The sequence below is a fragment of the Schistocerca cancellata genome, chromosome 9, assembly GCF_023864275.1.
Source record: "Schistocerca cancellata isolate TAMUIC-IGC-003103 chromosome 9, iqSchCanc2.1, whole genome shotgun sequence".
In the NCBI taxonomy this organism is placed as follows: Eukaryota; Metazoa; Arthropoda; class Insecta; order Orthoptera; family Acrididae; genus Schistocerca; species Schistocerca cancellata.
In genome coordinates this window covers 440,238,001-440,260,590 of record NC_064634.1, presented here as the reverse complement: position 1 = coordinate 440,260,590, position 22,590 = coordinate 440,238,001, and the positions used below count along the sequence as shown (strand labels likewise).

General features: G+C 40.3%; 1 protein-coding gene across 2 annotated transcripts in view; it reads right to left on the bottom strand.

Annotated features, from left to right (window-relative positions):
- Positions 1 to 10,801: 10,801 nt before the first annotated feature.
- LOC126100358 (ATP-dependent RNA helicase DDX55) overlaps positions 10,802 to 22,590 on the bottom strand; it is a 47,983-nt gene continuing 36,194 nt past the window's right edge. For both annotated transcript variants that reach the window (XM_049910968.1, XM_049910969.1), the window contains exons 8-11: positions 19,921 to 20,089; positions 19,716 to 19,842; positions 10,995 to 11,289; positions 10,802 to 10,911 (exon numbers count right to left, since the gene is read on the bottom strand). In XM_049910968.1, the coding sequence (XP_049766925.1) occupies positions 10,861 to 10,911; positions 10,995 to 11,289; positions 19,716 to 19,842; positions 19,921 to 20,089 (642 nt within the window). In that variant the 3' untranslated portion in view covers positions 10,802 to 10,860. The remainder of the gene's footprint in view (positions 10,912 to 10,994; positions 11,290 to 19,715; positions 19,843 to 19,920; positions 20,090 to 22,590) is intronic.

The window sequence follows — 22,590 nt, the reverse complement described above, 5'->3', positions numbered from 1 at the left end:
TACCCGCAGACTTACTCATTAAATTCCACAGGGTACTTCGCATTGACCTACACTCATGAAATTTGCCAAGAAGCAAGGTTTCGCCCTACAAGTAAAGGGAAAAAAAACCGAAAATTGTTAATTGAAGGCATATTACACAATTTTTTCTGATTTGTTATCAGATTGTCTGTCCGTCCGTCTGGTAAGCTGCCTTTTTCTCAGGAATGGAAATTTGTATCACATACTGAGGTCTATAGTCCTTTGGTGATGTATAAATGTTAAACTTCCAAGTCTATTTATGTCACATATTTTGACACTTGCAAACACACTCATTAAAACCTATAGGGTACTTCCCTTGACGTAGAAACAAGTAATTTGGCAGCAAGAAAATTTTCACAGTACAAGTAGAGGGGGAAAAAAAATCAGCAAATTGTTAATTTGTAATTATAACGCAAGAAAAAACATGTCTTATCATTTGTAGCCAGACTTCTACCTTGAAATTAAAATATTCTCGAAAATATTGGAATCCCTGGAATCTACGTCTTCCTGGTGTTAGTGTCAACAAAAGGCGAAAACCTTCGAAATCCACGATTCCTGGAATGGATGAACTGTTTGTACATGTGGTTAAATTTGCACGGAACCCTCAGTGCATGGGTCCTACTCGCATCTGGCCAATCTTTTTTTAACCTAATTGGGCCGTAAGGTTCCTTTCTTCGCAGTTTTGTTCAGTCTTCATTAGCCACTCTATATATGTCTAATCTTCTGTTCTCTTCTTTAGCGCCATATGTCAAAAGCTTCTGTTCTCTTCTTCGCTGAAGGCCTACTGTTTATCGCCCACGTTTCACTTCCATACAAGGCTGCACACCAAACAAATACTTTCAGAACAGACATCCTAACACTCAACTTTAAATACAGTTTAATTTATTTATCTTTATCGGAGAAGGTTTTCTTCGTCTTGACTGTCGACATTTTATATCCTCTTTGCATCTGGCATCATCAGCTGTTCAGTAGCTTAACACATTGTATACAGAAAGGAGGCAGACAAACATAGCTGGCCACAAGACCGTTAACCCGTTAGTTAACGAAGTCTCTTGTAACGGATTAACAATTAATTAAAAAAACTTGAAAGGTTTCGCTCTAACTTCCGTTAACCTCCTTTTAATCCGTTAATCGTTAATCAGGTTCCTGGTACTTATCACTAAAAATACGCCACGCCGCCCGCGTGCGAGCAAAAATAACTGGATGTTCGCTGTACATTGTTGTTTGTTGAGTTCCCGTTTGGTACTACTTTTTGTTAGTGGATTAACTGTGGAAACAAAATCATGGAATCAGATTTTAACTCTACAACTGATGAAAACCCGTGGCCACATTTAAGTGATTACGTTGAATTTGTATCCAGATCGGGCAAACAAATACTTTACGATTACAAACCGTGCTTGCCTACAAAATGAACAGTTACGGCTCACACTTCCAGCTTGAACAGTTTGAAACATCACATAGGGAAATGTAAAGTTGAAGAAACAGTGAAAGCAGGGTCCGGTCGAGGAGAGCTAAAAAGAAAAATCAATCCTGGGTATTCAGATATCGACAGCAGAGCCAGTAGCAGTAAGCCGGTTAAATGAATGCATAAAATTTGCTATTACGAGTACGTAGGATACTTAGAACTGAAGTCAATACGCAACAGAAAGACAGCATCGCATTTTAAAATCATGGCAAAATGAATGGGACTTCCAGCACAGGCAGAAGAACGCACGAAATTCTCCCAAATATCAACAACAAGTGAGGGTGAAATTCCTTCACTCTACTAAATGACTGGTCATGACCAATGTCTAACGCTGTTGTATATAAAAGAAGAACATAGTTGTGGCTTTGGGGCACTGCTGAACACACGTTTCGTGGGCTTGTGCGCTGTACAGAGATACAGCGGATCGTGGTATGCAGGCATTGGGGGAGAGCTAGATTCTAAAGCAGCACTTTTTAGGCGATACTGTAGCTGCACTAACCACGAGGGCCACCGAGGACTTCACGAGACATTCCACCACGTTACAGTATACTTCCTTCTCTGTCAACAAATGTTCCATGTACATGGATGGATGAAAATTGAGGATGGTAACTACCGAAAGAACCGTATTACAAAGCCTAAACGGTGTGAATATGATTCAGAAATTGTAAAAAGAAAGTGAGAGTCAGTAATTCGGTGACTATTGCTAACAACGCGATTCGGATTTCGGAGAAATACACGAAAAGTCCGGGTTTTCCTTAATGATGGATAACAAAATATATAAGTGCAATAGTTACTTTTCCGAACACAAAGTTAGACTTCAATGGAGCCAATTTCTAATAATGAAATAAAGAGGATGCGTTTTCTGCTTTGTCAACTGCTTACAGGTCTTTTTGCTGTTGTGTTGGAGACGATTTTCTGGTTGGCTACGAAAACCCCTCCCCTTAATCATTCACATTTGAATAAAAACTACCGGTTTTGTTTTACAGACCATACAACTGCCTTTCAGAATTAATCTGTAGTGTAAATATTATGCAGCATTTACGTTTAATAAAATTAACTGGCAATTGCACCACGAAGAAGAAGAAAAGAAGGAAGACTAGGGTTCAGCGTACTGCCGACATAGAAGTCATTAGAGAAGATGCACACGTTTGGATTCCTTCTAGGATGGGGAAGGAAATCGACCGTGCTCTTTCAAAGGAACCGTCCCGGCATCTGCTTGGAGTGATATAGGCAGCTCACACAAAACCTAAATCAGGAGGGTCGGAAGCGAGTTTGAACAGTCGTCCTCTCCAATGCGAATCCGTGCTAAACACTGCACCGCCTCGTTCGTTTTGCACCAGGAACGAGACAACTTCCTCAACCTAGAAGTTCGTAAATCTTTTCAAGTCTTCCGAACTTGTTTCCAGATTGTGCGTGATTCGTTTCGTTTTCCATGGTTATTGTTAGACATTGATAGCCTGAAACTTCCTCTCTCTGCAGTGGTCAGTAAAAAAAAAAAAAAAAAGAAAAAAAAAGAACCGCCGTGTAAAAGAAACTGATAGGCATGTTATTCCGCTTAGAATAGTTGAAAATAAAGCATTTTGCCTCCATTAAAAAGACACTAGGCGGCCAAATAACCCCTCTGACTAATGAAGAAGAAGAGAGCCTCAAAACAAGTCGTTGTCGTGTCTGTGGAAGCGGAGACTTCGAGATTTCATATAGTGAACAACTGACATAAGTTTTTATTTCTCCAGCATATCTGGTGAAGATTTGCTCAACGTGCCAGACGTTATATGTATAATTGATCCTCCTTACTGTGAAATAGGATTTTCTTTTAAGTTTGAAATGTGTGAATTTAAAATAGCCTATTTTAATGTTTTGCATGTTTGTATGTACGCATCTTTTAAATAAAAAGTTTTTATAGAGTAAGTAATTTCTCTCTTGAATTTTTTTATTTTAACCTCGTTAACATAGTTGCCTCATTCCTGAGGTAACTTTGCCATCGCCATTTTTAATATTTATAATAGAGAAATGTTTCATAATTTGTTGTTTCCACAAATTGTAAATCTCGATATCAAGACTGCAGTGAAGCATTTTCGTCGCATTTGAAAGGAAGGAAAGTAGTGACGACGTTGTTCCTGTTGCCGGTGTGCCTGCCATAAAAGAAAGACTTTCGCAATAATCGCGAATCTTCCGACGGTGTTCCTTGTACAATACCTATTTCTGGACTGAAGTGCTATAGTACAGCACTGTTTGGCATAAATGTGCGGTCTGGAACTGTAACAGCGCAGCTCCTCTATCACTTGCTCAATCACTATGAAAATGTGCGAATCTTTTTGAAGCATATGACGCTACGAACAAATCTGTAGCGCGCTTTCAGTATTCAGCGATAAAAACCAGCGACTCTTCCCATGAAATAGCGATACTATTATAAAAACTGTACTACTATAATATACTATTATAAGAAACGTATGGACGTTTTATTTGGCTGTTACTCGAACTACATCGTCAACAAACACGACCGCACATACACCGTGACCCAAAGTTGAGTAGAAAAGGAAGACAGTATGGCTTATCTATTCCAAGCGCTCTTCTTGCCGACAGCGGAATTAGTTTACGCGGCTAGCTGTGATTGGTCCGTTGGGCAACGTGGCTTTAACTGTTAAGACTCGCTGTAATCTCTTGTATAGCTCGTGAACATGTATCTCGTAGCTTTCCTTGGGTGACACTATTTGCCGTAAGCCAAGACCATCATTTACGAATATGTACATCGTTACGATAAGATAAACGAAAGTCGTTTACTCGAGAGAGCATCTCCGTACAACGAAAGCTCTATTCCAACGTCTTCCCAACATCAAATTAACTGTTAATAGACACCCTTACATTTAATACAATCGAGATTGAATGGGGAAACACTTCACTGCAATCACATAATAGCCAAGCCATTTAAAATATTTAAAAACATTCACTGTCTGTTATACAGCCGCTATGAATGCTGTAGATTCCACGTGACAGTTTTTTACAACTAACTTACAAAGTTATGGCTGTTTCATGTGAAGAGTCACTCGTTTTTATTACTGAATACTGAAGGCGCACTGCAAATTTCCCAAAAAGGCTTCATTTACCAGAGGTTGTGAACCAAGGACGGGAGTACCGAGCAAAAGGCATGGGAGATATCTTCGCCCCCCCCCCCCCCCCCCGTTGCAAAAATTATCATAGCGAGCCGAATTCACACTGTGCTCTGCCACACAGACGTACTAATTTATTGTCAGAACAAAGAAAACAAGAACAAGGATAATGGTTGAGAGCATGTACCCCAAAACCATTTGTCATGAAATGTCAAAAAAAACTAGTTCACCATTCACTACTATTCTTTCTGCAACTGAAAATACAAGGTGGGTCTTGATTCTTAAAGGTTCCAGGAGCAAGGAGCATTGTATCTTCAAGTAACAGTGTTTTCTCTTTGTCATCAACCAATATCAAAATCTAATAGAAATATGAAAATATGTAGGCCCTATTTGAAAGATACCTGTCTGATCAAGGCTGGTTCGACAACAGCCCTCCTCCCCCAACTGACATACGGTTTACTTCCTCCCTCAGACTTTACATAATCACCTTTCCTTGTGGTCTTGACAAGAATTTAATAAATAAATCTACTAGTGTGTAAGGAAGTTCGTTGTTCTTTCTCTTAAAATAAGCAATACACAAACATTTCTCTCTCAAACAAATACATTTTTAAATCTTATTCCAGTGCTAAATGTTAATAGAAGAACAAATTCATATCTCTTTAAGGTAATTCCTGGGATCATTGGAAGCTGTTAGTGAGAAAAACTGTAATTTCATATGCAGCATTGATCACAAATAACAACAAAAACTATCATCATGAAAATATGTGATAATGGAAACAGAATGCTGCCGTACACACTGACCTGCAAACACATCACCTGCAAGTTATGGTACACACACAATGGGACAAAGGCACATTTTTCTGCTGATATAAGACGACATACAATGCAACAGTATAGTCCAAGGTGGACAGATCAAACACAGCATGGATCTTGGCTTCCAAGGTAACTTGACCTCAGTGCTTTGGATCTTTCTGATTTGGGCACAGGTGTTTGAAAAAATGTGTAATTTATTGCACAGATGAGAGCAGTATTTCTTCCAAATGTGGCAATGGCATGTGGAAAATTTCCTTTAACAGGTAAGAGTTGGGGTTGTTTTGGGGGAAGAGACCAAGCAGCGAGGTAATCGGTCTCATCGGGTGAGGGAAGGATGGGGAAGGAAGTCGGCCGTGCCCTTTCAAAAGAACCATCCCGGCATTTGCCTGGAGCGATTTAGGGAAATCACAGAAAACCTAAATCAGGATGGCCGGATGCGGGATTGAATCGTCATCCTTCCGCATGCGAGTCCAGTGTACAGGTAAGAGTTCACAGTAATTTGTAACATGTAACATGCTGAAACAGTATTTTATTTCTTGTCAACATAGGCCTTGGGTGAAATTTTAGCCCAATTAGATGGGGATTTATTTAGAAAATTTCATTTTAGATAAATTTGTACTAACTAGAACAATTTTTAATAATGAAGGCAGTAGCATCTCACAATCACAGTCATCTCATTTGCGGACTCATGTTCACTGGTACATTTATGTTTCTATGAGTATTATCATATAATTTCATCTGTCAGTTTTTGCTACTAATTATTTTTCACTCCGAATAAAATATCAGCACTTGGAGACTTCTGGTGCCCCTCTCAGCTTGCTATCCCAAATGGCCATTGCTTGGGCCTTAAAAGAGCCCTGTAACTGAGAGCATAATTTTAAGTACAAACCTCACATGAAGTATTCTCATAGTTAAGAACATTGACAGTAGTTATTATAAAGTGACAGCATTAACATGTTTCAAAAGTTTTACAAGACATTGTTCTTCATGTCCTACACCTCTCCCTTCTTCCACAAAACTGATATTATGAGGTGTCTGTCAACCCCCGTCCTCAACTCCCCATCAAAGCTCAGATTCTGAGTACACTCTTGGACACAGTTACAATAAAATTGGTCTCTCCTATTGCAAAATTTTTTAGTAGCTACATTTTAATATCTTATTGATGATGAAGTCAAAAGTGATTTCACTGCTGCACTGAAAGTATAGTTCTTCACTTCTGGAATGAACACACATTTTCTATATGATAAGCTTGAATATGAAAGGAAATCCTAAAAATGCCCCTTTGTTGACTGCAAGCCACTTCATGCTGTGTGTCCAACCAAAAGAAAGCAGATTTAGATATGCTGGTGTACAGAGTTAAAACTGTGTCTAAGTAGAACCACCAAGATTCAGAGACCAGATACCTATATGATAAAGGTGTTCAATAAGAACATTTATTTCTAAAAAAATGGAAACAAGGAGATTCTCAGTCATCACAACATAATCAGCCTGTAGCACCCCATCATTTCTTCAGAGCTGTGTCAAATAAAATAGACAGTTCCTGGGGCAGATAATGTATTCAATTCATTTTCCTGCCATCCCTGAAAATTAAAAAGCTTATGTGGTCAGTAAAATACGGTCTATAGTGTGCCTGGAATCTGGTAGACTCCTTGTGAAAGTGGTAGCAATTATGTCAATCAATCTATCTGTACAATGTCAGAACACTGGACAGAGCATTGATGCAACATTAAATATTGCGATTTTGACAAATCTGCTACTGCAAACAAACAGCCAGAGACAGAAGTCATGTGTGTGCCTGTTAGTCTGAGTGTGTGTGTTTTTTTCCTTTCTGATGAAGGCTTTGGTTGAAAGCTTAATGTGTAACAGTATTTTCATTGTGCCTATCTGCAATTTCATATGTCATCTTCACGGTGAGTAGCAATCTATCCGTTCCATTATTGTTGATGTTACAGCCTGGACTTTGTTTGGAACATATGATTATGCTTGACGATATGAAAATCTTACCCTCTGCATTTAACTACTGTGATACTGTCAATAAAGAAGCTGCTGAGATCAGAATATGTAACAACTTTAATCAGGGCAGCAGTTATTACCCTCAGCTGTGTATGGAAACTGATATTCGATGCTGAGGGTCTACAATGAAATAAACTGCATTATCTGCCATCTAATGGAATCAGCTTCAATATTAATGTACTTCCATCACAGACATTCATGTAATATTTGGTAGCATACAGAAATTCCACAACCATTTGATGTCACCACACAGTCTACTAGTACAACAATTAACTCCAGACGATGACGAGAGGATGTCAAACTTGAGTATACAGCCACACCTGATGTGTCACGAAAACAAAGAAACATTTACCCAAGAATGTCACGCCAAAAAACTTCGAACAGTTGACGTCTGTCCCACCTCATTTGCCATCAATCTTCTGACTGGTGTAATGTGGATCACCCCACATTTTGCTTGTGTTTCAATACCTTTGTTTCAGAAAAGCATCTGCACCCAACAGCATCAATTACACATAATATACATCCTAATCTCTGAGTTCCCCTCATTTTTACCCCTCTACAGCTTACTATAGCATAAAGGAAATTTCCCCTGATGTCTTGACACATATTCTATTCTTCTGTCCTTTCTTATAGCTGCCAATTTACAAATATTCCTTTTGCTGGTGAATTTCATCACATCACAGCATGCTACAAATAACACCTGAACTCTGGAAATCTGCTGACAAATTTTATAGCTGATGCCAGGAGCAGCAGTAAGAAAGAAATGGAAATCACACACTTCTATCTGTATAAAAATTGTGATGTTCAAACAAAGAAATTTTATTCCAACAAGGTGCAAAAACCATATTTTCCCATGGTTTTTTGTGTTTCACAAAATCTTAGTCAGTTTCTTTTGTTTATGGCTGGTTATCACTAACAGAAGACTGAAGAACCATGTAAATTATATTATTCTATAAATATCCATCATTAAATGTTGGCTCATGTCACAGCAAAGTCTCACAATAACACTAGTGCAAGATTACACTCTCAGGAATTTGAAATAAACACCCCCTGAACCTAAGTGGCGATGGGAGTGAATAACAAAATAATATGAAGTAATTAATCACAAACATGTGGTAAACCAAACAGTTATGTCTACACACAGGCGCGCGTGCACGCCCAGACACACACACACGCACACACACACACACACACACACACACACACACACACACACACACAGTTAATTGATTCGTTGTTTCCCTTCTGTTGATATACACTCCTGGAAATGGGAAAAAAGAACACATTGACACCGGTGTGTCAGACCCACCATACTTGCTCCGGACACTGCGAGAGGGCTGTACAAGCAATGATCACACGCACGGCACAGCGGACACACCAGGAACCGCGGTGTTGGCCGTCGAATGGCGCTAGCTGCGCAGCATTTGTGCACCGCCGCCGTCAGTGTCAGCCAGTTTGCCGTGGCATACGGAGCTCCATCGCAGTCTTTAACACTGGCAGCATGCCGCGACAGTGTGGACGTGAACCGTATGTGCAGTTGACGGACTTTGAGCGAGGGCGTATAGTGGGCATGCAGGAGGCCGGGTGGACGTACCGCCGAATTGCTCAACACGTGGGGCGTGAGGTCTCCACAGTACATCGATGTTGTCGCCAGTGGTCGGCGGAAGGTGCACGTGCCCGTCGACCTGGGACCGGACCGCAGCGACGCACGGATGCATGCCAAGACCGTAGGATCCTACGCAGTGCCGTAGGGGACCGCACCGCCACTTCCCAGCAAATTAGGGACACTGTTGCTCCTGGGGTATCGGCGAGGACCATTCGCAACCGTCTCCATGAAGCTGGGCTACGGTCCCGCACACCGTTAGGCCGTCTTCCGCTCACGCTCTGACATCGTGCAGCCCGCCTCCAGTGGTGTCGCGACAGGCGTGAATGGAGGGACGAATGGAGACGTATCGTCTTCAGCGATGAGAGTCGCTTCTGCCTTGGTGCCAATGATGGTCGTATGCGTGTTTGGCACCGTGCAGGTGAGCGCCACAATCAGGACTACATACGACCGAGGCACACAGGGCCAACACCCGGCATCATGGTGTGGGGAGCGATCTCCTACACTGGCCGTACACCACTGGTGATCGTCGAGGGGACACTGAATAGTGCACGGTACATCCAAACCGTCATCGAACCCATCATTCTACCATTCCTAGACCGGCAAGGGAACTTGCTGTTCCAACAGGACAATGCACGTCCGCATGTATCCCGTGCCACCCAACGTGCTCTAGAAGGTGTAAGTCAACTACCCTGGCCAGCAAGATCTCCGGATCTGTCCCCCATTGAGCATGTTTGGGACTGGATGAAGCGTCGTCTCACGCGGTCTGCACGTCCAGCACGAACGCTGGTCCAACTGAGGCGCCAGGTGGAAATGGCATGGCAAGCCGTTCCACAGGACTACATCCAGCATCTCTACGATCGTCTCCATGAGAGAATAGCAGCCTGCATTGCTGCGAAAGGTGGATATACACTGTACTAGTGCCGACATTGTGCATGCTCTGTTGCCTGTGTCTATGTGCCTGTGGTTCTGTCAGTGTGATCATGTGATGTATCTGTCCCCAGGAATGTGTCAATAAAGTTTCCCCTTCCTGGGACAATGAATTCACGGTGTTCTTATTTCAATTTCCAGGAGTGTATTAATTCGTTGGGTGTTCAAATTACCACCAACTACAGTGACATAGTCTTTATAGCACACAGAAAATGCAGTACAGCAATATTTTATGCTACTGAATATGAAGTTTCTATAAACACAATGAATAAAATAATGATTTCCAAAGTGCACTTGAAGCAATTATGCTCGAATATGAAAAACAGCGTATTTAGTATATTAGTATATGTAATAGAACTTGTCTAGAAATGAAGATAAAATAAGTTCTACTTACCAACTGGTAGCGAATATGGCCGCATAAAGAAGTACAAAAACTTCAGGAGATAGGAATTTGGTCATCTGACACAGGTTGGAAGAAATGGAAGAAATGGCAGAAATCAGCAATTAATCAAGGAAGATATACAGGCCACTGGGTCAAGGGACAAAAGAGAAATCACTTATAAAAGGTTAGCAACAAACATAATCTGAGCATTTCTGTCTTATGAAGTGTAAGAGATGGCAGCTGTCAAGTTAAAAAAGAATACTCAAAGTAGAAGCATAGATGACTCAATAAGGAACAACTGAAAACGAAAGGGAAAGAAGAAATAAACTGGGGAAAGGATTCGGGAAAAGATAAATATAAAAAGACAACATATATTACCACTTCACGTCCTGTTGACAACGAATCAATAGAGACAGAGCACAATCTCAGGATGGAGTGAAAATGCCATGAACCAGTCTAATGTAAAATACATCTTTATTAAAAGTATGTACAATAAATACATATTTACACTGTCTTCCTTAAGAATTAATTACTCACAGTCATCATTCATGAATTCCTCTTCAAATTCTTCCTCTGTTATCTGCAGGAAAACAAAGAATCAATATCATGTGTTACAGTTACCTTAAATTGTAAATATGTAATCATAATTCACTGCACACTTACCTTCTTTTTTCGAAGCTTTTTAAGAAGAGCCACATCTCTGGCAAGTTCCTCCATCTCCTCTGAACTTAAAGTTTTTCTTTTCTTTTTTGTTTTAACTTTACCTTCTTGTTGTTTCAGCTTTCGTTTTTCAGCTCGCTTAGTCCTTTTCTCCTTTCTTTCAGCCTTTAGCTGTTTAGTGAGTGACCAGGCTTCAGTTTGCTTCTGTTTCCTTTTAAAGTTCTTTGACCCTGGCCAGACACCAGTTTCTTTGTACTGTTCCAACTTTTTCTGGCGAGCTTCCTCTCTCACTGGATCTCTGAAATATAGAATGAAAGATAAAATCATGAAATGAAAGTTACATCAGTTTTCTTCTCAAAGTTGTCCCACCAAATTATCATTGACTGTGGGTGATATGCTGTTACCTCAAGCAAATCTAAAAATACTTATGTTGTTGTTGTTGTGGCCTTCAGTCCTGAGACTGGTTTGATGCAGCTCTCCATGCTACCCTATTCTGTGCAAGCTTCTTCATCTCCCAGTACTTACTGCAACCCACATCCTTCTGAATCTGCTTAGTGTATTCATCTCTTGGTCTCCCTCTACGATTTTTACCCTACACGCTGCCCTCCAATGCTAAATTTGTGATCCCTTGATGCCTCAGAACATGTCCTACTAACCAGTCGCTCCTTTTTGTCAAGTTGTGCCACATACTCCTCTTCCCCCCAATTCTATTCAATACTTCATCATTAGTTATGTGATCTAGCCATCTAATCTTCAGCATTCTTCTGTAGCACAACATTGCGAAAGCTTCTATACTCTTCTTGTCCAAACTATTTATCGTCCATGTTTCACTTCCATACATGGCTACACTCCATACAAATACTTTCAGAAACGACTTCCTCACACTTAAATCTATACTCGATGTTAACAAATTTCTCTTCTTCAGAAACGCTTTCCTTGCCATTGCCAGTCTACATTTTATATCTTCTCTACTTCGACCATCATCAGTTATTTTGCTCCCCAAATAGCAAAACTCCTTTACTACTTTAAGTGCCTCATTTCCTAATCTAATTCCCTCAGCATCACCCGACTTAATTCGACTACATTCCATTATCCTCGTTTTGCTTTTGTTGATGTTGATCTTATATCCTCCTTTCAAGACACTGTCCATTCCGTTCAACTGCTCCTCCAAGTCCTTTGCTGTCTCTGATAGAATTACAATGTCATCGGCGAACCTCAAAGTTTTTATTTCTTCTCCATGGATATTAATACCTACACAGAATTTTTCTTTTGTTTCCTTCACTGCTTGCTCAATATACAGATTGAATAACATCGGGGAGAGGCTACAACCCTGTCACACTCCATTCCCAACCACTGCTACCCTTTCATGCCCCTTTCATGCCATCTGGTTTCTGTAAAAATTGTAAATAGCCTTTCGCTCCCTGTATTTTACCCCTCCCACCTTTGGAATTTGAAAGAGAGTATTCCAATCAACATTGTCAAAAGCTTTCTCTAAGTCTACAAATGCTAGAAACGTAGGTTTGCCTTTCCTTAATCTTTCTTCTAAGATAAGTCATAAGGTCAGTATTGCCTCACGTGTTCCAATATTCCTACGGAATCCAAACTGATCTTCCCCGAGGTTGGCTTCTACCAGTTTTTCCATTCATCTGTAAATAATTCACGTTAGTATTTTGCAGCTTTGACTTATTAAACTGATAGTTTGGTAATTTTCACATCTGTCAACACCTGCTTTCTTTGGGATTGGAATTATTATATCTTCTTTAAGTCTGAGGGTATTTCGCCTGTCTCATACATCTTGATCACCAGATGGTAGAGTTTTGTCAGGACTGGCTCTCCCAAGGCCATCAGTAGTTCTAATGGAATGTTGTCTAGTCCCAGGGCCTTGTTTTGACTCAGGTCTTTCAGTGCTCTGTCAAACTCTTCACGCAGTATTGTATCTCCCATTTCATCTTCATCTACATCCTCTTTCATTTCCATAATATTGTCCTCAAGAACATCGTCCTTGTATAGACCCTCTACATACTCCTTCCACCTTTCAGCTTTCCCTTCTTTGCTTAGAACTGGGTTTCCATTTGAGCTCTTGATATTCATACAAGTGGTTCTCTTGTCTCCAAAGGTCTCTTTAATTTTCTGTAGGCAGTATCTGTCTTACCCCTAGTGAGATAAGCCTCTACATCCTTACATTTGTCCTCTAGCCATCCCTGCTTAGCCATTTTGCACTTCCTGTCGATCTCATTTTTGAGACGTTTGTATTCCTTTTTGCCTGCTTGATTTACTGCATTTTTATATTTTCTCCTTTCATCAATTAAGTTCAATATTTCTTCTGTTACCCAAGGAGTTCCACTAGCCCTCGTCTTTTTACTTACTTGATCCTCTGCTGTCTTCACTACTTCATCCCTCTGAGCTACCCATTCTTCTTCTACTGTACATCTTTCCCCCATTCCTGTCAATTGTTCCCTTATGCTCTCCCTGAAACTCTGTACACCCTCTGGTTTTTTCAGTTTATCCAGGTCCCACCTCCTAAAATTCCCACCTTTTCGCAGTTTCTTCACTTTTAATCTACAGTTCATAACCAATAGATTGTGGTCAGAGTCCACATCTGCCCCTGAAAATGTCTTACAATTTAAAATCTGGTTCCTAAATCTCTGTCTTACCATTATATAATCTATCTGATACCTTCTAGTATCTCCAGGATTCTTCCATGTATACAACCTTCTTCCATTCTTCTTGAACCAAGTGTTAGCTATGATTAAGTTATGCTCTGTGCAAAATTCTACCAGGCGGCTTCCTCTATCATTTCTTAGCCCCAATCCATATTCACCTACTATGTTTTCTTCTCTCCCTTTTCCTACCCTCGTATTCCAGTCACCCATGACTATTAAATTTTCGTCTCCCTTCAATATCTGAATAATTTCTTTTATCTCATCATACATTTCTTCAATTTCTTCATCATCTGCAGAGCTAGTTGGCATATAAACTTATACTACTGTAGTACCCGTGGGCTTCGTGTCTATCTTGGCCACAATAATGCGTTCACTATGCTGTTTGTAGTAGCTTACTCACACTCCTATTTTTTTTATTCATTATTAAACCTACTCCTGCATTACCCCTATTTGATTTTGTGTTTATAACCCTGTATTCACCTGACCAAAAGTCTCGTTCCTCCTGCCACCAAACTTCACTAATTCCCACTATATCTAACTTTAACCTATCCATTTCCCTTTTTAAATTTTCTAATCTACCTGCCCAGTTAAGAGATCTGACATTCCATGCTCTGATCTGTAGAATGCCAGTTTTCTTTTTCCTGATAACGACGTCCTCTTGAGTAGTCCCCGCCCGGAGATCCGAATGGGGGGCTATTTTACCTCCGGAATATTTTACCCAAGAGGACACCATTATCATTTATCCATACAGTAAAGCTGCATGCCCTCGGGAAAAATTACGGCTGTAGTTTCCCCTTGCTTTCAGCCGTTCGCAGTACCAGCACAGCAAGGCCGTTTTGGTTAATGTTGCAAGGCCAGGTCAGTCAATCATCCTGACTGTTGCCCCTGCAACTACTGAAAAGGCTGCTGCCCCTCTTCAGGAACCACACGTTTGTCTGGCATCTCAACAGATATCCTTCTGTTGTGGTTGCACCTACGGTACGGCCATCTGTATCGCTGAGGCACGCAAGCCTCCCCACCAACGGCAAGATCCATGGTTTATGGGGAAGGAAAAAAAAAATTTATAGTATATTAGAAACATTATACATGCTAATTCTAAAAGTATATCTGTGGAACATGCAAAGCTGACTGTCCACCAAGTCATCCTCTGTCACATGAAGTCATTTGTACGTAGTATGGGGGCAGCACGGAATCAGCACATGACTGCTTGCAACTGTCAGCTTTTCAGATTTGAAGCCACTACTCCTCATTCAGGTAGCTTCTAAAATGGTTTCACAAGACTGAGTGCACACTATTCCGTTCCTCCCACCAGACAAATCTCTTGGCAGTATCAGGAATTGAACTCAAATACTTTGAAATACTTTCATTTGGTGACGAAAAGTCGACTGTGCTGTCCGTGATGGGCCTGTGTACTGCAAATCCTGTGCCAAAAAGCCGTAGATTTTTCAGTTGTCTCGATGGTTTTCCTTTGTATATTCTGAAGTTCTCCATGTTGAAATGGCCTTCGTCTGTGAATCATGTTTCTTGCAATGCACATATTTTGATTTGAAGTTTTTCGAGAGTGTCTGTGAGTTGTTTCATCTTTCCTGTCTTCATCAGTGTGTTCACATTGAGTGTGTTGATGTAGTGTTTGAGTTTGGTCTTGAGGGAGTTTGAGAAGCTCCGATTCTTCTCATGATGTCCGCGAACCCCCGGAATCTGATGCTCACAACGATCCCAGTCTATTGACTAGGGCCTGGGGTAATGAGATTTTTCTCGTTGTACCATCCTGATGATGTTCAGTAGTTGGATACATGGCATGCTGTCGAGTACAACCTGACTTTGAGATCAGGAGGTTGGTTGAGGCCGCCACTGACATGTGGAGCATGAGCTGACCATCACCCAACTTACTCTTATTAACTATATCATTCTCATACAAAATACAAAGATGTTTATGGATGTTCACCAAGGTTTCTTTCTCCACAACCAAGAATTTAAGTACAGCACATTGCTTGTAATGAGGGTCTTGTGAAGACTCTTATTTTAATGGTTCACTTTGGTTTTGTCATCTGTTGGAATTGTTCAAAATTCACACACACGTAGAAGAAACATCAAATTTGGAGCACTTAAAAGGATGTTTTACTGTATACCAGATGTTTATAATTAAACTTTCCCTATTTCATGCATTATGACATGGAAAGTAATTACTGTATGAGGACCAAACTTGGTAGCATTAATGTCAAGGGCAAAGGAAAGAGAAATAATGCAGAATCAATTTAACTGAAACACTTTTAATATGCTGCTATGGTACATCTTACCATTACATTCCGGTACCATTACTGCTACAAAGGGGCTCAATATGGTGCCCCTCAGTGTTCGGAAGGATCTGAAAGTGCAAGATTGCATTCTGCATGGCAGAACAAAGCATGTCTGTAAGTAGGCTGACTACTTCTCTTGATATGCTGTGCTTCAGATCAGCACATGTGTGAATGTTCCCCTGGTAAACATTGTCCTTCAGGTAGCCCCACAACCAGAAATCACAGGGAGAGAGGTCAGATGATCACACTGGTCAAGCATTTGGAAACGATCAGCTGACAATTTCACCATTTCCAAATGTGTTTCGGAGAAGCAAGTGAACTTCACGAGTGATATACACTTGGGCACCATCTTGCATGAAAACTGTTGAGTTGTTCAATGAACCTCTCTCCTATAGGGCAGGTGTGACATGCTGGCGTAGCATATTGCAGTAATGCTGGCCAGTCACACTGCATGTCTTTGGCCCTAGAGCACCGACATGTTCAAAAAAGAATGGGCCAATGATGAATGTTGCCATGAAGCCACACCATACGGTGATGTGTTCACCATAGACAGGAACTTAATGCACACTTGCTAGTTCTGGGTGTTCATTTCTCTATAGGATGGTCCAGGGTCAGCCTTCGTCAGCTCTTATCCTAGCAAGAAAGTGGAGAGTGAAATCAACAATTCATGGTGCATCCTGTGGTGCAAGTTGCTGTATATATGGATCTTGTGTGGATAACTTTTGAGAATGGTTCAAAGCAGCTTCCATACAGTGGACCACAGGAAGTTCATCTGTGATAACATAGCACATGCACTGCCTGATGACTGGGAATTGCATGTAGCATTGTCTGCCATAACCTATCAACCACCTGTGGTGCAACCAGTCACTGGCCTCTTCCAGGCATAGTTCTCCAGTTGATTTGAACTTCTTTATCATGCTCTGTACGGCAGGTGGAGAAAGAGGACTCTTCCATAATCCTTTCAGCTGGTGATGTTCTCGAACCGCAGCTGCAGTATTACTGTTGTTCTGATAAGATAACTTCACCAATAATGCTCTGCTCCTTTTGTCCAAGTTCATGTTGACACATGAACAAGTGCACTGTGACTGGTCAGGTGTGTGAGACTACGAATCATGATGACTAATCACTGCACCTACTAGCCATAGTTGAAAATGGATGGTGGTGCTGTGATGTGTGGCAATCATGCATCCCATACTCTGGATATTAATGCTACCAAGTTTGATACTCGTACGGTAATTAGTTTCCATGTTGTAATGTGATAAATAGGGAAGGTTTAATTATAACCAGCCAGTATATTAACAGCTGTAAAAAGACGTATGTGAGGCTTTATTTATTGAGTGATAATAATTAAATTTCAAACCACTGTAGAAATAACACCACTGGTCAGAATGACGTCAAATTGAAATGGAATATTATTGGAGAAGTGCGAAAATGTATGGCAGAAGAAAAATAAATAGTCCCAAGATGTAGCAATAGATTGAGCTGTAAGCATCATATTTTAATAGTGGTCAATTACAAATGAATCTTACAACAATGCCAAAGGTGTATGTTTGACATTAAACAAACTGTACTACTCATTGTGCATGGGTATACAGGTGTGATACTGTTAGTTACTAAACCCATCCACCATGGCAAGGTCATATCACATCAGATGGGAAAAATTGGTTTTTAATTGTTCTGAGGCCAAAAACCACAAAAAAAGCATCAATCAATATCAAATTGAATTATTAATTTCTCTGTGACTGGCACTATGCATGTTCAATATGCTGTCCACCATTTTCTGCAACAAGTTGAAATCGAGAAACGGCATGATCCACAACTGACTGAAGTGTTTCCAGGGTCATGTTCAGAATGTGTTCCACAATGCGTGCCTTCAATGCAGCTATGTTTGCACAATCAGAACACTGAACACAACATCTTTCAGATAGCCCCACAGCCATAAGTCACACGGATTAAGATCAGTTGATTGGGATGGCCATGCTGTAGGGAAATGGTGGCTGATAATCCTAGCATTTCTGAAATGGCACTTTAGCAGCTGGTTAACTAGATTTGCAATGTGCGGGGGTGTGCCATCTTGCATCAAAATGATCCCATCCACACTACTGGAGATCTGGAATGACGTGGTTGTGTAAAAGACACCCATAGCACTTACCAGTGATGGTACAGGTGACAGGACCAGAAGCACCTGTTTCTTCGAAAATATATGGCTCTATGATAAGTGATGCCGTAAACCCGCATCACACAGTGACCTTTCCAAGATGAAGTGGTACTGTTTGATTTACATGTGGATTTTCTGTTGCCCAGATTCGACACTTCTGTGTATTGACGTATCCTGTCAGATAGAAGTGGGCTTCATGTGTCCACAAAATCTTCCATAGCCAATCACTGTCCACTTCCATGCCAGCAAGAAATTCTAAAGCAAAGGCCTCTCTAGCTGGCAGGTTAACAGGAAGCAACTCATGCATATGGGTAATTTTGAATGGATAGCAAAGAAGGATGTTTTGTAGGACTTTATGCACTGTGCTCACGCATATGTCCACTGTTTGGGCAATTCTCTGTGCACTACATGTTTGCACACCACCACTTGTCTCCTCCTGCACTGCTGCAGCCACTGCTTCCACTGACGTCAAATCAATTTGTTTCCTCCCTCTAACAGGTTGCACACCAAAAAACCCGTATTTTCGAATTTCTGAATCATTTTCTTCAGACCCACAGCAGTCATCGGACCAATGCCTTTTTTCAAACCCTTCAGTGTGCGGAACTTCTGCAGAGCGATGTGTGCACAGTCATAATTCTTGTAATAAAGCTTTACAAGCAGAGTGTGATCCTGCATTGAGACAGTCATGGCAAACGTCGCAGATGCGAAAGGAGGAAAAACTGTGTACCCGGCGTGTTTATACCAACTTCAATGGGTTGTGCGCATGACAGGTGTTTTCATTTATGTATTCTGACACATACAGTGCCATCTATTGATCAATTTTCACAGTACTGAAATCTTCCATATGTTTTCCCCCTTCTCCGATAATATTCCGTTGCAATTTGACGTCATTCTGACCAGTGGTGTTATTTCTACAGTGTTTTGAAAGTTTAACTTTAATTATAATCACCCTATATATTGATATGTCACTTGCAAATGTTAGAAGCTAAGCTTTCAAGTAACAGCTAAGAAATTAGTTAAACAAGGCCAACGCTGCCAGGAGAACACAATTTTACCTCTGCTGTCTACATAAAGTATCACAAAATGAGGCTGCGTGGCAAACCTGGCATATATTGCACTTATAAAACTTTATCTATTTTTGAAAATGGGACACAAGCATTAAAAGTTGTAACAGTATAAAAATATTTTAAAAGGTTATTAAATGCCCATAAAACAGACAGGTCATTTTAAAGAAAATCAGTTGTTCCACTACCTCACTAGATAAACACTTATCTATTTATTGGTTCAGACATTACTGCTCCAATGCCCCTATGTAATTGTATAATTTACTTTGATGTTTAACAACCTAACTATGTAGCCACAGTCTGGAAGATACATTGAAAAGCAGACCAATCTACAGAACTCTGAATACAATAAATATCCATCTGAAAGAGGATACAGACCCTGTACTGAAATATCATGGCAAGGAGTTATTTATGTCCTGCACTTCTCTCGATATTTATAGCACAAGATCCATATTGTCTCTCCCTAATCAGGAATTTCCTTTTACTGTTCGGAAATAGGTACGCATTGCCACAATGAATCACATTATGAGTTTATAATTTACCTGTATGGTATTGAATTGAAGTCTATTTTCTCTTCTTCAAAGCCTGCAATATTTCTGTTTTTAAGTTCAGGCATCTTTGGCATTTTAAGAAGACAAAATCCCATTGCTAACAAGCCAAAGTCCAGATCTACAACAAAAGACATTTATGTTTTAATTATTAATAACAAAAATTTTTAAAAAAGGTACTCATTGTCTTACTACAAACCTTGAAGCCTTAGGATAACATTGCACTCATGTTTGGCATATGCTTGAATGTATGATACAAATGCCCTAAGAGCTTTGTCAAAAATGTCACGGTCCAGTTTCTGCAGTTTCCTCACTTTGCTCAAAGTGTCAGGCAGAATCGGCGATGGTTCTATATCTTCCAGAACAACCTAATACAGAGGACACAATTGCATAAGCATTCAGAACATTTTCTATCAGTTTCTACAATAATTTCAGTTTTTTTGTTCCATACAAATATTTACACATGTCTTGTTTTCTATCACAATTACCTCAGAATCAGCTGATTTAATTAAATCACATTACATTATCCTAGTATCACTTTTGTTGATGTAATCTCTTTTCATGATGCTAGCCATTCAAATTGACTAATCTTCCAAGTCCTTTGCCATCTCTGATGGGTTTAAAATGTGAATGACATTAAGCTAGTTTAGATTAGCTTGCTACCTTCAAACAAGTTTTAACATGTCAAACAATGAAAGAATATTAGATTTTCATTGCTTGTTTGCATCTCAAGCAATAACAGATTTTCTGTGAATACCCTAATTTTGTATCACATATGAACTATTAGTGGTTCTTTGTTCAGCAGTGACATTCTGGGTAACAGCACCCAATCTGTTGACCTGCATAATGACTGCTTGTCACGGACAAAGTTTACAACAGGAAAAATATTCTTCTTCATGTGGATAAACAATCTATTGGCTGGGTGGGCCTGTTGTGTAAAGGAAAGTATAGTTACTAAGTGATTGCTGATGAATTCTGAATGGCTTGTAGAGAAATTTCTATTTAGTGTGACAAATGGCAAATTGTGTTATATGTGGATATACATATTTTAAAAGGGATAAGTAGGAGAAATAATCCTAAAAAGTTCAAATATACTATGTATGGTATGCAGCTTAACTAACAGTTAAATATGTAGGCATACATTGCAAAATGACACGAAATGAGTACGCAATGTCAGCTGCAGAGAAGGCAAATTGCTGACTATAGTTCATAGGGATCATTCTGGGAAAGCAAAATGCATCTACAAAACGAGTCCACAAACAGCACACTTGTGTGACACATTCTTGAGTAATGTTCAAGTGTTTGGGATCCTCACCAGATGGGATTACAGGAAGACATCACAACAATTCGAAGGTATGCTAACAGATTTGTTGCCAATCAGTTTAGTCAGTATGAGTGTGATCAGGAAATACTCTGTGATCTTAGATGAGAATCCTTGGAGGGAAAAACATAATCTTTTTTGTATTATTGAGAAAGTTTAGAGAATGAACATTTAGACAGATCACAGCATCTAACATTCATCTCGTATTATTAGGTCTGTAGGGGCAAAATAAGGGAGCTTCAGGTTCATACAAATGTATACACTGATGAGCCAAAACATTACGGCCACAACCAACTACGATGTTGGATGACACCTGGTGGCATTGCGGGCTCGTGATGTGGTAGCAAAAGTATGTAAGTGGAACAGACCCAAGGTGGGGGATCGCCCTAGTGAAGATATGGGCTGTGAATAGGAAAACCCATTGAGATAAGTGCTTTGAGAAAGGGAAGATTATTATTACGCAGAGCCTGTGAACTAGTACCTCAAAAATAGTGAATATGGTCGAATATTCACATGATACTGACATGAGCATCTATGGAAAAAGGTAAATGGACAGTGAAACTACCAGAAGGCACTAAATGGTTGGATGTCCACGACTTTTCGCAGAACGTGGGATTGGAGGTTTATTTGCTCTGTAAAGTAAGATAGATGTTGACCTGTGGCATCTCTGTTGAAAGAGCACAATACTAGTTTACGCACAAGTGTTTCAGAGCACACCATTCATTGTACATTGTTGGACATGGAGCTCCAAAGCAGACCATCCCTATGGCATTGTCATTTAAGATTGCAGTGGGCACATGGCTATCAGGATTCAACTGTTGATCAATGGAGATGTATCAGCTCTTCAGGTGAATCACATTTTTGCTACACTAGGTTGATGTTCATCTCCACAAATGCAGTCATTGATGTGAACTTTTTGCTGCTCGAAACATGCAGCTCACCATGGACACAGGCTAGACAGAGCAGTATTATACTACAGGAGACATTCTCCTGCACATTCTTGGGATCTGTGGTAGTAATCAAAGACATGCTGACAGCTGTGAACCACAAGCATCCCTTCATGCTTGATGTCTTCCCCGACAGTGATATCATCTTTCAGCAGTACAGCTGTCCATGTCTCGGAGCCATAACCATGCTACAGTGGTTTGAGGAGCATTATAGTGAACTCACGTAGATGTCTTGGTGACCAAATTTACCTCATGTAAGTACTATGGAACCTGTCTGGATTGCTATCAGGCGCCATCACCACATACACAACTCAGTGGCCCATTATTTATGCAAATTACATAATCTTTGAATAGAAATCTAATGCCACATATCTTTGCAAACCTACCCACAAACTGTCAGATCCCTGACATGCAGAATCTGTGATGTATTTTGTTCCAAAGATGGACAAACAAGCTATTAAGCGCACGATCATAAAATTTTGGCTCATCAGTGTACAGGAAATAATTTTTCTGTAGCTCCATTTGCAAGAGGAAAAGGAGAGAGTGTGGTATAAAGTATCCTCTGCCATTCTCTGTAAGTGGCTTGTGGAGTATGTATGTA